At 58.3% G+C, this 13,964-nt stretch overlaps 1 protein-coding gene across 7 annotated transcripts in view; it reads right to left on the minus strand.

Moving 5' to 3' along the window:
* Nucleotides 1-88: 88 nt before the first annotated feature.
* Nucleotides 89-13,964, minus strand: part of DDX31 (DEAD-box helicase 31) — a 70,949-nt gene continuing 57,073 nt past the window's right edge. For 6 of the 7 annotated variants that reach the window (XM_047768778.1, XM_047768775.1, XM_047768782.1 and 3 more), the window contains one exon: nt 89-1,620. In XM_047768778.1, coding sequence (XP_047624734.1) covers nt 1,446-1,620 — 175 coding nt within the window. In that variant the 3' untranslated portion in view covers nt 89-1,445. The remainder of the gene's footprint in view (nt 1,621-13,964) is intronic. The other variant, XR_007133327.1, reaches the window with a different exon arrangement.

The following is a 13,964-nucleotide window of genomic DNA, read 5'->3' on the forward strand; positions in this document are numbered from 1 at the left end:
TTATCAAGTTTGATCCCTCCTTTTCTCATCCAAATCATGGGGACCATTACACATCGAAATAAAAGGAAGGGGGTGGATCTGCCCGAAGTCAGTGTGACTTGTGCTGCAGGTTTATTTATTACTACGGTTACAGATTTCACCAACTGTTCCTATGTGACAGCCACCGCTGTGAGGTCACATTTGCCCTCCTGCAGAGGCTCAGGGCTTGTGAGGCTCAGCGGGAGTCCCTTCCGATGTGATGTCTGCTCAAGTTCACATCGCCTCTGAGGGATGAAGGCAAGGACTCCGACCCCCACTCCCTACGTCCCCCGTCTCCGTCGAGAGCCCACCTTGTAACTCTCACCACCCTCCCCTGACACTTTAGTCCACGTGGATCTGGAGGGTCTGCTCAAGCGCGGCCTCGGGGCACCTGTGCCCGCAGCAGCGGGGGGTGGGGGTGGGGGTGGGGTGTACTGAGAACAGGAGGAGAGGTGGAGTGATGAGAATGCCGCTGGGGGCACAGAGAGGTGCCCAGGCCTTCCCACCCTCTCCTTTGGCCCCTCTGGAGTTACCCATGTCCGAGTCTTACATTTATTGGGAAATCAATATGCCCCGGGGGGGCCTCTTTGAAACCTCCCACAAAACACAGTGAGGGAGGGAGGAGCAGCCGGGGCCCCAGCCACAATACAGACCCCGGACCTTCCCTGAAGACAAGAGGGGACTGGATGGGAGAAAAAGCTCGGGACATCGGTGCCTTTTGACTTCAAAGGCAAATAATAAAAAAGGCAACAGTAAATGACGTCGTCCTGAGAGAGCCTTTTCCCCTGACAGGAAGGCGCAAGTGCTGCGGGTGCACGCGACGTGGAGCGCAGAGCAGCCTGCATGCAGACCCTAGGGCTGGTTTCTGAGCCACACCAAGCCCTGCTTCCGGCCTTTTGAGTAAAGCACTGGTGGATCATGAGAAGGCCGGGGACGGGTTCTCCTCCTCCCTTACAAAGTGGATTTGTACGTTCAATTCGTTTTTAAAATCCTCTTCCACAAAATCCATGCCGGCATATGCCTGGAGAGGGCAGGTTAAAGGAAACGGTTAAACGTCTTCAGAACAGCGTCAACAGGGCAGGATCGAATCCCTTTCGGCTGATGGGCGAGGTTTTTGACATGGGTTGCAGGGCACCGTGTGACGACAACGGGCGAAGACAGGCGTGGGCGGTGACAGGATCAACAGCGCTCGTCCACCAGGCGGGTCAGCCGGCTGCTCTGTCCCCTGCCGGCCCCCGCCCTGCTGAGTCCCCTCGGGCCTCGGCGGGCTCCTGTCCTGGGGGCCCGGGGAGCAGGGAAGGCGGCTGTCCGTTCACTCGAGGGTCCTCTCGCCGAGAACAGCATCCGCTCGGAGGCCGGTCCTGTGCCGGCAGAGTTTAAAAATACTTTTGGGGAGTCTCACGGTCCCTCAGGGAGGCCTTCGGGGTTTACTTTTGTCCCACGGCCAAGGCTGGGCGCTGGGCGCAGGCGGCGCTGCCGGGCCCCGCGCGTTTGTTTGGCCTTTTGACCTTGGCGCCGCTGGCCCCCATCCCGCTGGAGTATTCGGAACGCAGGAGTTCAGCAAGCCGGTGTTTGCTCTGGGTCTTCCTGCGAGGGTCAGGCCTGAAGAACAGTAATGGCAGAGGGGAAAAGGAAACTTTATTACTGCTTTTTTTCTTCCCCATTTGGAAAGGGGCTGATGGCAGCTGGCTCCGAGACTGTGGAGCTGACATTTTTGCATTAACAAAAGTACAATCCCTTCAATAGCGCTTGTTTTGATATTCTATGCGCCAGAAGATTAGATACGGCGCTGACAGATTTTCATAACGGTGGCAAAATATCATGGCATTTTTAAAAGTGAGGCTTTGTTCTGTGTTGTTTTCATGGAAAAAAAAGAACGAAACACACTCATGCTCGGATGGCAAATGAGGTGTATGATGCAGCAGTTTTGCCAGAGGTTGGGGGAGAAGCCGCCCTGCGACTCGGCCATGCTCAGCAGCTCCTGGGACCCCCCCCATGCCCGCTGCCCCCGCCCCGTGCAGTTCAAAGCAGGGGCCTCCTCCTGGGGCCCTGGTGGCCGAACGGGGAGGGCTGGAGTGCCAGCCCCAGACACCTCTTCACTGACTGAACAGACTCCTGGAAATTATTTCCGACCTCAAAAAACCCAAACCCAGGTGTGCTTGGGTGGACGGGTGAGCGTCCGCACGGGGACAGATCACAGCCCCCGGGCCTGAGCGGGAAGCTCCCCCGCCCCGGCCCCGCCCCAACCCACACGGAAAACGCCAAGGGCCGAAAAAAATCAATGTCAGATGGTGAATCCTAGTAACTGTTTTCAAAAGACAGCAGCCTTATCGTTTATTTGATCAGAAGATCAGAGGGGGAAATTTGTAGAAGCTCAATCGTACACAGGAAAAAAAAGATTATGAAAATTGAAGAGTAAAATAATGTTTCTTGAGACAGGATTTTAGCCAAAACAACAGGGTCGTTACCACTGAACCCATCCTGCTATACTGGCAATTCCCTCAGCACCGACAAGGCAGCGTCCTGGGTTCTTACGAAAGGCTTAATGTTTACAGCATTTTCTTTGCTGTAAAGAATCAGAGGATGATTAGACTAAAATAAACATAACAACTTCCTTCAAGGCAGGAATTAAAAAGAGGGCCACAAGGTTCCTGCACAGTGGTTAACAAATCCGACTAGGAACCATGAGGTTGCGGGTTCGATCCCTGGCCTTGCTCAGTGGGTTAAGGATCTAGCACTGCCGTGAGCTGTGGTGCAGGTTGTAGACATGGCTTGGATCTAGCGGTGCTGTGGCTCTGGCGTAGGCCGGCCGTGGCGGCTACAGCTCCAATTAGACCCCTAGCCTGGGAACCTCCATATGCTGTGGGTGCGGCCCTATAAAGACAAAAAGACAAAAATAAAATAAAATAAAAATAAAAACAGGACCAATACAGGGCCATCCCACTGATGAGCAAAGGGGCACCATCCTAGGTAGGTTAGAGCAACCACACCTCGACCTCGCTGCAGACGGCAGGGTGAAAGCCATAGTGGGACCAAGTCCACACCTGTCACTAGCGGGTCCTACCAAGAAAACAGGGAGAAACGCAAAGCCAGCCTATGCTGGGAAAAAAGGGCTTGAGGGGGTAGCAGGACCCAGGATCTAAGGGCCGGGCATTTGCAATAACAAGTGCATATTTGGGGCAGAGACAGGACTTAGGTTAGAGATGTATAGAGAAGCCCTTCTGGCCTCTACATTAGCGCTGGTATCTTCATGCGGTGAGGGCGGCGTCTATCTCTCCCTTTTGCAGACAAGGAAAGCAGCACAGTAACCACCCCAAGCCCATCGGGATCCGCACAGCAGAGCCCGACTCGAAAGCAGGGCCAGTGGACTCTCCCCACCAGGCTGCCCAGCCCGGATGGAACTATCAGGTGGGGCAGGAAGGTGCACAGCATCACGGGCGACAAAAGTCCACGCTGTGACACGGGAGGAGTCCTTTGCGGTCTCATGGGAAAGGCTCGGTGGGAGAAGGAGGCCAGAGGCCAGAGGCCGGAGTGAGAGGGGGGCCGCCCCGGTCGCTCAGCACTGCCAAGGGGTGCCTCAGGCTTCCTCATCTGCGAAATGGGGGCTTTGTAAGACCTGAACAGAATAGACATACAGACTGCCGGTTGGCGGCTCGCGTGCAGACTGCAGACAATCACAGTTAAAAATGCGGCAGCCCAAGTCCAGAGACGCCAAGTGACTGCGCCAGGCCACACAGGAGCCAGGGCTGACTCTGGGGCCTTGAGAGCCAGGCGGGGCTCTGGGGACGGCATCCCCCTTTTGTCCTGAGCACGACTCTCACTCCCCGGACCCTGCCCGCATGGACAGTGAGCCCTTGGGAGGCCCGAGCCGCACAGCTCACGTGCGCTTGGGGAGCGACGACGGGAGACAGGCCTGCTGGTGAACCGACTCAACTCGTTCCAAACGGAAGGCTGCCAGTTCTGGGGCTTGTAGCTTATTTTTAGTCGGGTTACATGACAGACAGAGTGAAAAGGTTCTGACAGGGAGGAATGCGTTCCCTCCCCCCTTGTTTGAAGCCAGGGACTCACAATGCGTATAATTTTAAATGTAACAACCTGAGTTTCAAATATGCACAATTTCCATCCCAATATCTTCCCCAGCATACGTGATGGCTCCTGCCACGGCTCACGCGAAATAAATCGCCAGCATCTTCTCTGGGTGATTGATGTAGTAATTGCCGACGGAGCAGGCAGGCACAGGCTGCGGAAGCGGCCCACGCCCAGCCAGAGGCGCTCGGCAGCGCGCCTGTGCTCAGACTGCTGCGCCACCAGACACGGCACAGAAGACCACACAGGGCGTGCGACCCGGGGCTGTGTGTATACACGCAAACACGCACACACCCCTCTGGGTCTAAGGCTGTGGAAGGTAAGCTCCAGTGGGGGCGCCACTGAACAGGAATGTTTACCGAGGGTCCTCGCACCGGGTGGAGGGTGCCGCTAGATGGCGGGGCTTAGACGCGGTCCTGCCTGCCTCCAGGTGAGGGTCCCGAATTTCCTAGCAAGTGATGATTTTCTTCCAAGCCATGTACGTCCGACCTGGGACCCAAACGCAAACTCTGAGTGGTGGTCCAGAGAGCAAGCAGGGGCTCCGGCTTTCCGGACCCAGGCTCCCTCCTTGGCAGGAAGGCCCTCGGGGTCAACCCTGCAGGGGTTTCCCCTCTGTCCGCAGGCACCGGCGGGCCCACCTTGCCCTTGGTCAGCTCACCGCCCGCCTCTCCTTTGTTCTCAGGCCCAGTGGCGGAAAGGCAAAGTACAGATGGGAAGATGAAACGATCTAAACCCAAGCCCGTGACGGGCGCATGTGGGCCCGACTCCCTCTGCTGCCAAGCTGCGGTTCTCCCAGAAACGTGCCAGCTTTCTCGCCCTCCGTGCCCTCCAAATACCCAAACCCCTCTCACACGGGCGCCCTGAGCATCCAGGAGCAATCCTGTAGTTACCAGGCAACAGATCAGTTTATCTAACCACAGGGAACTCCCTTGCAGTGAAGGCTGAATGACCCCCCCCTCAGTTACCAGGCTGGATTACCCAGCAGGACAGGCAGATGCCACTTTCCCTGCCAATAAGGTGAAACCACAGCCTAATTAGAAAATCGATGTGCCTGCGAGGGCGACCACTGGGGGAGGGCGAGCTCCGGACCTTCTCCCAACTTCACCGGGAAATTCACAGATGACCACCTCGGCCTAGATAAAAAGCCCTTCTAACTCAGGCTTCTGTTAATGCCATTCTTCTCCAGGACAGACTTTTAAATCTTATCACAAGATAAAATGCATGCTTTTATGTGTTGCCAAGATCTTCTTTTATGTTTCATGGCTTCAGGTCATGCTTCGAAAAGTCTTCCTCATCCCAGCGTTTTAAAAATCATTCAAGGAGTTCCCGTCATGGCTCAGTGGTTAACGAATCCGACTAGGAACCATGAGGTTGCGGGTTCGGTCCCTGGCCTCGCTCAGTGGGCTAAGGATCCGGCGTTGCCATGAGCTGTGGTGTAGGTCACAGACGCGGCTCAGATCCCGCGTTGCTGTGGCTGTGGTGTAGGCCAGCGGCTGCAGCTCCGATTCGACCCCTAGCCTGGGAACCTCCATATGCTGCGGGTGTGGCTGTGAAAAAGCAAAAAAAAAAAAATAATAATAATAATAAAAAAAAATAAAAGCGACCACCGTAGGCGTCAGTGTCAACCCCAAGTTCCCGCCCTCTGGCCTCGGCCTCACGAATGAACAGGTGCAGCGCCTGAGGGTTTCAGTGGCTCTCAGATGACAGCAAGAGAAACCAACAAGTCCAGGGGGATTTGACAAGCAGCCCCTCTGGAGAAGCCGCCGGCGGGGGATGAAAACGGCCTACTGAAGGGAGAGCACCATCAGTGCTTCACGGTCCTGCAAGGACCGGAAGAGCAGCAGAAGCTCTTACCCTCTGGATTCTCTTTGGGCAGCTGGATGCTAGGGGGCCGACCACTGCCGGGATGTCTGCTCTGTGATTTCTTAGGATGAAACCGACTCTGGCTTTCATGAAACTACCAGGGCCCCAAGAAGGCGCTCCACCCAGAGGAGCCCTGCTGTGGCAGGTGATATGATTACAGTGAAATTCCTCCAAGTGGTTCTGAGGACGCGGAGTCAGAAAAAAGGGGGCCTCTGCCTCATAGTTAAGACCAGACCCAGCGAAGAGCCCCAGGCAGCTGGATGCCAGGCTGGGCAGGTCGCAGGCCATCAGGAAGTAGATGCCAGGACCAATGTGCTGCCTGGAAAGGCTCCCGCAGTGGACGGGGACAACATCCAGAGCTGGCCCACGTCTGAACGTAACCTGCTGAGTCAGGACCCCAGAAGCGGTGGAGCTTTGGGATTATTCCATCCACATGCCAGAAACCTCGAGGGACGTTCCGAGGGGACTCGGGCATGGACAGCACTGGCGGTGGCAGTGCTGGGGACGAGTGCAGGACCGGTCTCGGGTGGCCCTCACCTAGCTGATGACCCCGCAGGGTCCAGAGCTTCCTGCAAAGCTTCGTTTCCGCACATGTCAGAAAGGGCCTCAGTGGGGACGGGGCAAGCCCGCGGGTGAGAGGAGCCGGAGCGGGTTGTGGTGCTTTATCAAATCTTACTCTGTGAAGACGCCAAGATGGAGAAACACATCATGGACATGGGAACGATTAAGTGTTTTTAGAGCTGGTGTGACTACATCCTACAAACACCGACTGAGATGGCCACCCTGGGGACAGGATCATGGCGCCGTCCTCCGGGCCTGTCCTGCCTGACCCTGCGACCCACGACCTGAACAGCATCATGAGGCACATTCATCACAACCACAGGTGACAAGAGCCTGCAGGGACGGCTAACACGCCGGACGCCAGAATACCCACAACACCCCAACAGGCCAAAAGGACGGGCCTCAGCCAAAAGGTGACACTGAACTGGGGCCCGCGCAGGGCCTTGCTCTAGGGTCAGAGAAGGTGGGTGGTTTGGATGTGCATATGTGCAAAGAGGCAGCGATGCAGATGCTGAGTCTCCCCCTGAGCCACAGGCTGACCTGACGCTGAGGGCGGGAGCGGCTGCTGTGTAGACCATGCCCCTGACGCTGAGGGCGGGAGCGGCTGCTGTGTAGACCATGCCCCTGACGCTGAGGGCGGGAGCGGCTGCTGTGTAGACCATGCCCCTGACGCTGAGGGCGGGAGCGGTCGCTGGGTAGACCACGCTCCTGGAGTCAGGAGACCTGGGTGCGAATCCCAGCCCCACCTCGAGAAGAGGGACAGCTCCCGATGCAGGGAGGGGCAGAGGAAGAAACCCGCGGCTCTGACAAGGGCCCGGCCCGCGCCGAGCACCATGTGTGATCCCTGCTGTCACATTAGTGGTGCTGACAGATGGGACCGCCCTCCTGTGCTGGCCGGTCTCCACTGGACGTTTGGGTAGTTGTACGAACCAGATTTTGAGTCAAAGCGTAACAGCAGAGCGACGGCTGTGAAGGCCCTCCTTAAACGCTGACTTTTTTTTTTTTTTTTGCTTTTTAGGGCCACACTCGCGGCATATGGAGGTTCCCGGGCTAGGGGGCCAATCGGAGCTACAGCTGCCAGCCTACACTACAGCCACAGCCAACGCGGGATCTGAGCCGTGTCTGCGACCTACACCACAGCCCACGGCAATGCTGGATTCCCCACCCCACTGCGCGGGGCCGGGGTCGAACCCGTGTTCTCGTGGATCCTAGTCGGATTCCTAACTGCGGGGCCACGTCGGGAACTCCCAACACTGCCCATCACTAAGAGCACGGACCGGGGAAAGGCAGTGAGATGAGGGCAGTTTCAGATACCCGTTGTCACGGGGACCCGGGCCCGCTTTGATCAGGAACAGCACCCCGCGTTGTTATGCTGGTAAATCACACACATCCAGCATTTGAATCTTGGAGACCGAGGTAGAAAATGGGCGTGGTCAACTTGGCTCCTTGTAGGAGCTCTGACAGCAAGCAGAGGCCACTCTGGAGGCGGTGAGCGCCCACTGCTGGGAGCAGGGGATTTACAGATGGTTCGGCACAAGGGTCAGGCAGGCGGGAGCACTCAGAAGAGTCCACACAGCCTGCAGGTTTTAATTTACGGACGCAGAGAAGTGGGCAGTGTCAGAGGAGAGGGCATTTCCTGGACACCCCCTCTTACCACACCCGGGCGGCCCCCCTCCCCTGCCACCGAGTGCCGGGGTTGGGCCCCGCTGGGATGGCCCGACTCCAAGCCCAGGCTTCTTCCACTGCACCCTGTGCCTCTAGACTTGGAAAGAAATGAAAGAAAAATCCAGAGACAATCTTGCCCCATTGTCTCTCAAAGATCTTTCGAGAAGACTGCTCCACAAGCAGAAAGCATCCTCAGCCCACGCCAGGCTTTGCTATTCCGACGGCTTCAAATCAAATTCTCCCACATATGCACCCAAATCTCTCCTGCTTTAGGTCTAATTCCTCAGTTACGCAAAGAATTATCTGTTCACAGAAAAAAAACGCTCTTGAGAGAATTCCTCTACTTGGTACTTAGCCCAACACAACCCTGATTCGAGAAACCAGAAGCTTCCAAAGGAGGCAGACACGCGCCTGACCGGGAGCAGGGCTCCAGGCCCTTAGACTCGGCACCACATCGTGACTGGGAAGGTCTGATTCGTCCCCAGTCACCGCAGACCCAGTGGGGGCCAGAGGAACAGGTGAGGTCTCGATGAGACGAAGCGCGTGGGCGCGGCACCGCCAAGGGCACACGTACGCCCTCGAGAGATTTGCTGCTGCCACCAAAGGGCGTAAACAGGGGGGTTTCCCCACGGGCACTGTCACTGCCGCGGCTCGGGTCTGATCCCTGGCCCAGGAGCGTGCGCATGCCGGTACAGCCACAAAGGAAAAACCGAAACAACAAACGGACAGGCCAAGTCTCACGCCATCACTCCGGCTGCCGGTTCTCAAACTGCGTCCCTCTTTCGGACTATTAAGTAGTTAAGACATTGCTCTGTGTTGCAGAGTGAGGCCACGACATCAGGACCAGAACGGAGACAACCTGAAGTCAGCTGTACGGAGAGGCTGTCGTGTCACAAAAGTGGAGCACGAGCCGGGGCTAGGGATGTGCACGCGCGCACGCACACTCACCAACCCCTCCCCAGGGGCCCAGGGAACGTGGGCACAGGTTCGAGGAGGAGGGGGGTCGGCCCCACGGCAGGAGACGCTGGGAGAGGACACCAAACTGGGCTCAGCAAGGCGAGAGGCCGGAGCAGGGACAGGGACCCCGGGGCTGGGTCTTCTCCTGTGGCACGCAGCCTCATCTGGCACCTGCCACCTCGCCAGCCTGGCCGCATCTTCCAACTCCAGCGTTTGGAAGGCTCCGACAGCCAGTGCGCCGTCCGGGCGTCCTCCCGGGAGAGGCTGGCCGGCTTCCTGTTCTTTGTTGTCAGCACTGCCTGCCTGCCTGCCTGCAAAAGCGCCCTGTGCTTCCCGCCGTCTGCAGGTGACCCAGGTGTGGAGAAAGGGCAGGGTCACCGCGAAATCCCTCTAATCACCTCATTAGCTGGGTGGGGATGAAGGTGTGCGTCCACGAGGAGGCAGAGAGCTGGAAATTGCAGTGTCGGGTGGAAAAAACCGTGGTAGAAGCAAGGGCCAGATGTAAATAGCCGTGTGTGCACAGCTGCTGAGCAGCGGAGCCCTGTCACCAAGCAGAGGGCAGGGAGCGATCTGGAGTCACAGCGGGGGCGCTGGGAGCGGGAGGGCAAGCCCTCCGTGGTGCCCGTGCCCGAGGCACACAACGGTGCAGTGGGAGCAGGGCAGGGCGCGGCAGGGCCAGTGATCAGCAAGGACCTCATTCAACGCATGGGCCCCGAGGGACTGCTCTGCGCCGCCTGACCTCCACCCCGAAGAGACCCAGCCACCGTCCACGGCTCTCTTCCTGCCCCTCGTCCCGATCTGGACACGTCTCACACACATGCCCCAAAGAGGCAATCCAGGGCTTCGAGGTCACCCATCTCCATGCCCTTGACAGACAGGCCAGGAGAACTCGCTCTCGTCTGCAGTCTGCGCAGCTCTCTGAGGCTCCATGTTGAGTTCCTCTCTCTCAATCCTAACTCGCCTGGAAGCCACAGGCACACGTGGTCCTCCTGTGTGCAGGCCGCCGGTCACCTGCCCCGAGGACCACACCCTCTCAGGCTCCGTGGGCCTGGGCTGGTCTCACGTCCGAGGTTGGGTTCAGGTTCCCGATCACCTCCGCCTCACTCTCCAGGTCCCCTGGGTTAAGGCCTGGGCACTGGTATTTTTATTAACTTTCTCGACTGCCTCCGCAAGCAGATCCTGCTCCCCGGCTCACAGGACACACACCTGGCCTGACACTACAGCAGGCAGGTCAGAGGAGACTTCGTGCAGAAGCAACAGAGGCCCAAGCATGAGGAGGAGCAGGCAGAGGCCCAAGCCCACAGCACGCCGGCCCAGGCCCAAGGAAGCGAGGGTGCCGGATGAGTAACGAGATGCCACTGCAAGGCTGGAAGCAAAAGGGCACGGCAGGTGGGGCTGTGGGGGCTCTGGTCGGCGGGCCGCCGCGTGGTCACAGGGGACTCAGGAGCAGACTATTCTGGAAATGCGGTGGAGGGCTTCATGAGGATGGGTTGGGAAGCTAAAGGAGGGGGCCGGGGAGAGAAGGCCAGGGGATCAGGAAGCTGCTCCAAGATGGGGTGTGAAGAGAAACCCCCGTGACTCCAGGGGGGCTCTGTCTAGCCTCTGAGCTCACGTTTGGCCAATCTGTCTCTTTATAGAACGATGAGTGGCTCCACGAAATTGAGAGAATTTCAGTGGGCAAGATTCCAGGTTTGCCTTCAGCTAATTAAGTGATATTAGGAAGGCTGTAAATGCCACATAAAAACTGGCAGGAGAGCTGCTCCTAATGATGAGAATATTGCTTTGCAGGGAGAGGCAGCTGCAGCGTCTTACCGCTCGTCTTGGAGGGACCAGCAGCGTGTTTCCAAGGTGGTCCTGACAGGACAAGTTCAAGGTGCTGAAAGGTTGAGTTTCTGTTCCAGGGGCACTGCTAAGTATGAGGAAGGCGTGGGGGTGGGGACCAGCGCCACTGTCCCGGTCACCGTGTCACCAAGCACCCCGAGCTCTCGTCCAGACACCGTGTCGGCGCCGCGTGCCCATCCCCTGGTGTCCCAGGAAACATGGTGGGGCTCGTGCCCTCCCCGGGGGCGGGGGGCGGACCCCCAGAGGGGCCGAGGCCCCTGTCCATGGACAAGCAACCGACTCCAGACACCTGTGTAAAACCCAGACTCTCAGTCACGGCCCACGAGGCCCACGGCCGGTGCTTAAAAGAGAAGTGGAGGCGGGGGACGGCTGATGGGGACGGCACTTCTCCAACCGGAGTGTACCCGACACGGCAACTCTCAGAAGCCATGTAACGATGACGGGACAAAGCAGAGCGATAATCTCAGCGGGACAGAGCAAAGGCCTTCGAAGACGAAAAACGCCCCGACGCGGAGGTCTGCAGCACCTCTAACTTGGACTTTAGAGAGAAAGCTTTTCACAGACGAGGGCGCTCTGGCCAGAATGACCTCCCTGGGGACGCCCCCTTCTAGGGAACGCACAAAGGACCAGAGCTGAAGGACGGGCTCCGTGGTGCTGGCTGTGGTGGCAGGGACGTGGGGCCAGGTCCCAGGGGACCAGCCCAGGGCCCTCCCAGTCCCGATCCCAGCTTGCGGGGCCCTGACCGAGCACACCCGGATCCTGCAGGTACGAAGGTGTGAGGGGTGCCTGATGTTAGACTGTTGACCTGTTTGATAAAATCAGAACTACCAGGTAACACGTGGCTGGGCTGGTTTGAGAAAACTGCCGCGGAGATGCCTCCGCGTACCAAGGGCACGAGAAAGACGGGGTAGAGGCAGGGCAGGGCAGGACCAGCCTTCGGCAGCTCCAGACGAAACTGGGGGAAAGCAGCGCTTTTTACAGTTGCATCACGTGGTTCGGGGGTGGGGGGGCTTACAACACAGGCTCGCTCTTCCACGCTGTCGTGAGGACGCCCTGACCTGAAGGTCCTCTGGTTGCCATCGTCCACAGAGTGTCACACTGAGGCTGGAATGGTGGCATCCACCCTGTGAGGGCCCACTGGCCCGGCCGGGATCCAGGCAGGTGTGTGAGGACAGACGGACAGACGCTTCCGGAGCAGAGAGCACTGGGTCTCAGCGCTGCCCGGGAAGGGGGAAATTCTGGCAGGTATGCTACCCTTGCCTCTCAGGAACTGCTGAATCCACACAGCTTCCGAATAAGAACCGCATTTCAAGGGAGGAAAATGCTGTGTGTTCGTGGCGGATGCTGCTAAGGGGCCACTCAGTGTTTTACCAACAGCCGCGACGCCCCGTGTACAGGGATGTGTGGGTGTCTGGGGTGGGGGCCGTCTGCCAGGTCTGTGGGCCCGGGTCAGAAGCCTTCCTGTGACTGTGGCTGTGCTTCTGTGCGCAGACGGAAGACGTCTCCTGCTCCCTTTCAGGACCGAGGACTCAAAACGGAGACGGAGACCTGCTGAATAAGACCTCCTTCGGGGACAGTAACTCTTTTCTTTGTGTGAAAAGTGGTCCAGGAGAGGAATAAAGGCACAGAGAGGTTAAAGACGCCCTCTGTCACTGCGTGGCAATGCCCGCGTCTCCGAGCCCCTGACCTGTCCTGGCCCCAGACGCTAACGCCCGGGTGAACCCCGAGCCGGGGGGACGGGCGGCTGAATCGGGTCTGCCGAGAGCAGAGGTCTGCACGAGCACGATCATCCCAGGCAGGAAACACCGTAAAGTGGAATATGCAGACGAACTTGGAGAATTTAGGGCTATTATTTTATCCACCATACAAAGCCTAAGGAAACCCATTCTCTTTCTTGACAGATGGGTTTCAGAGGCGACGCCTCAGCTCAGAACAATCGCTGGGGCACAGCAGAGCTCCCCACACTTGTGCGGGGTTTAAGGGACTTTTCTTTCCAGGCGTCAAAAAGCAGCAACTGGCATCGGCTCGAGCCCCAACTGAGGTGCGGAAAATCTGTCGAGCCTCTCTGCCCACGCCCCGTCCGCAGCGATACGGTCCATGTGCCCGTTGGCTGCCAAGTCGCGCTTCCTCCAGGACTGACAAGCTCCCTCCTGCCCCCAGAAGAAAAGGTGCCCACAGTATCCGAGTGCCCGCCTGCACTAGCCAGGCAGGGGTGGGGCGGGAGGATGCGGGGAGAAATGCCTTCAAAGGAAGGGCATAACTACGGGAAAAGGAGCTGCAACAGAGCGGTGACAAGGCAAGAACAGAGAGCGGCCTTGTCGCGGGCGGAGTAATCCGGTGACACACTGCTGTCACTCACTGCCCGGCTCCCTGCCGCGCCAGCCAGACATCAAAGGCTGCCCCATGCCATCTTACATGCTCTTTATCGGCTAATCAGCCCATTCTTCCCTAAATAAAGCCCTGTTAAATCCCCCGCTCACAGGGCTACAGTCGTCCTGGTGCCCATCTGCCAGCGAGGGTCAGCTGAGACGGGAGGCGCGGCTCGCTCTCTCCCTGGCGGCTCCTCAAGGTAAGGACAACGCTGGCTCCGAGGCCCTCCCAGTGCCTCCCCGCTGCTTTCCCGACCGGGTGAGGGCCGGGACGCCCCGTCTCAAGAGCTGCCCTGGATTGACACCTGCTGATGAAACCCCCAGTCCGAGAGGGAGACGGTCTGCTGAGAATGAAATCCCAGGGTCGCCTTTCTCGGCGGGAAGAGGATAAACGAGATAGGTGTTTCTCACCGGGAATCACCCGGCAGTTCGATTCCGTGCTCCTTCAAGAGTCACCGTTTTAGAGACGGTGACAGGATGGCCAGGTTTCGGGCTGACCAGGAGGTTTTGGCGTACCCTCGAAACCCGTTACTGTGCTCCCCCAAACCCACAGGCCGGAACCCACGTCCGGGGCGGGGCCGAGGCTTCTCCCTCTAGGAGGAG

This window comes from Phacochoerus africanus, chromosome 2 (genome assembly GCF_016906955.1).
Source record: "Phacochoerus africanus isolate WHEZ1 chromosome 2, ROS_Pafr_v1, whole genome shotgun sequence".
Taxonomy (NCBI): domain Eukaryota; kingdom Metazoa; phylum Chordata; class Mammalia; order Artiodactyla; family Suidae; genus Phacochoerus; species Phacochoerus africanus.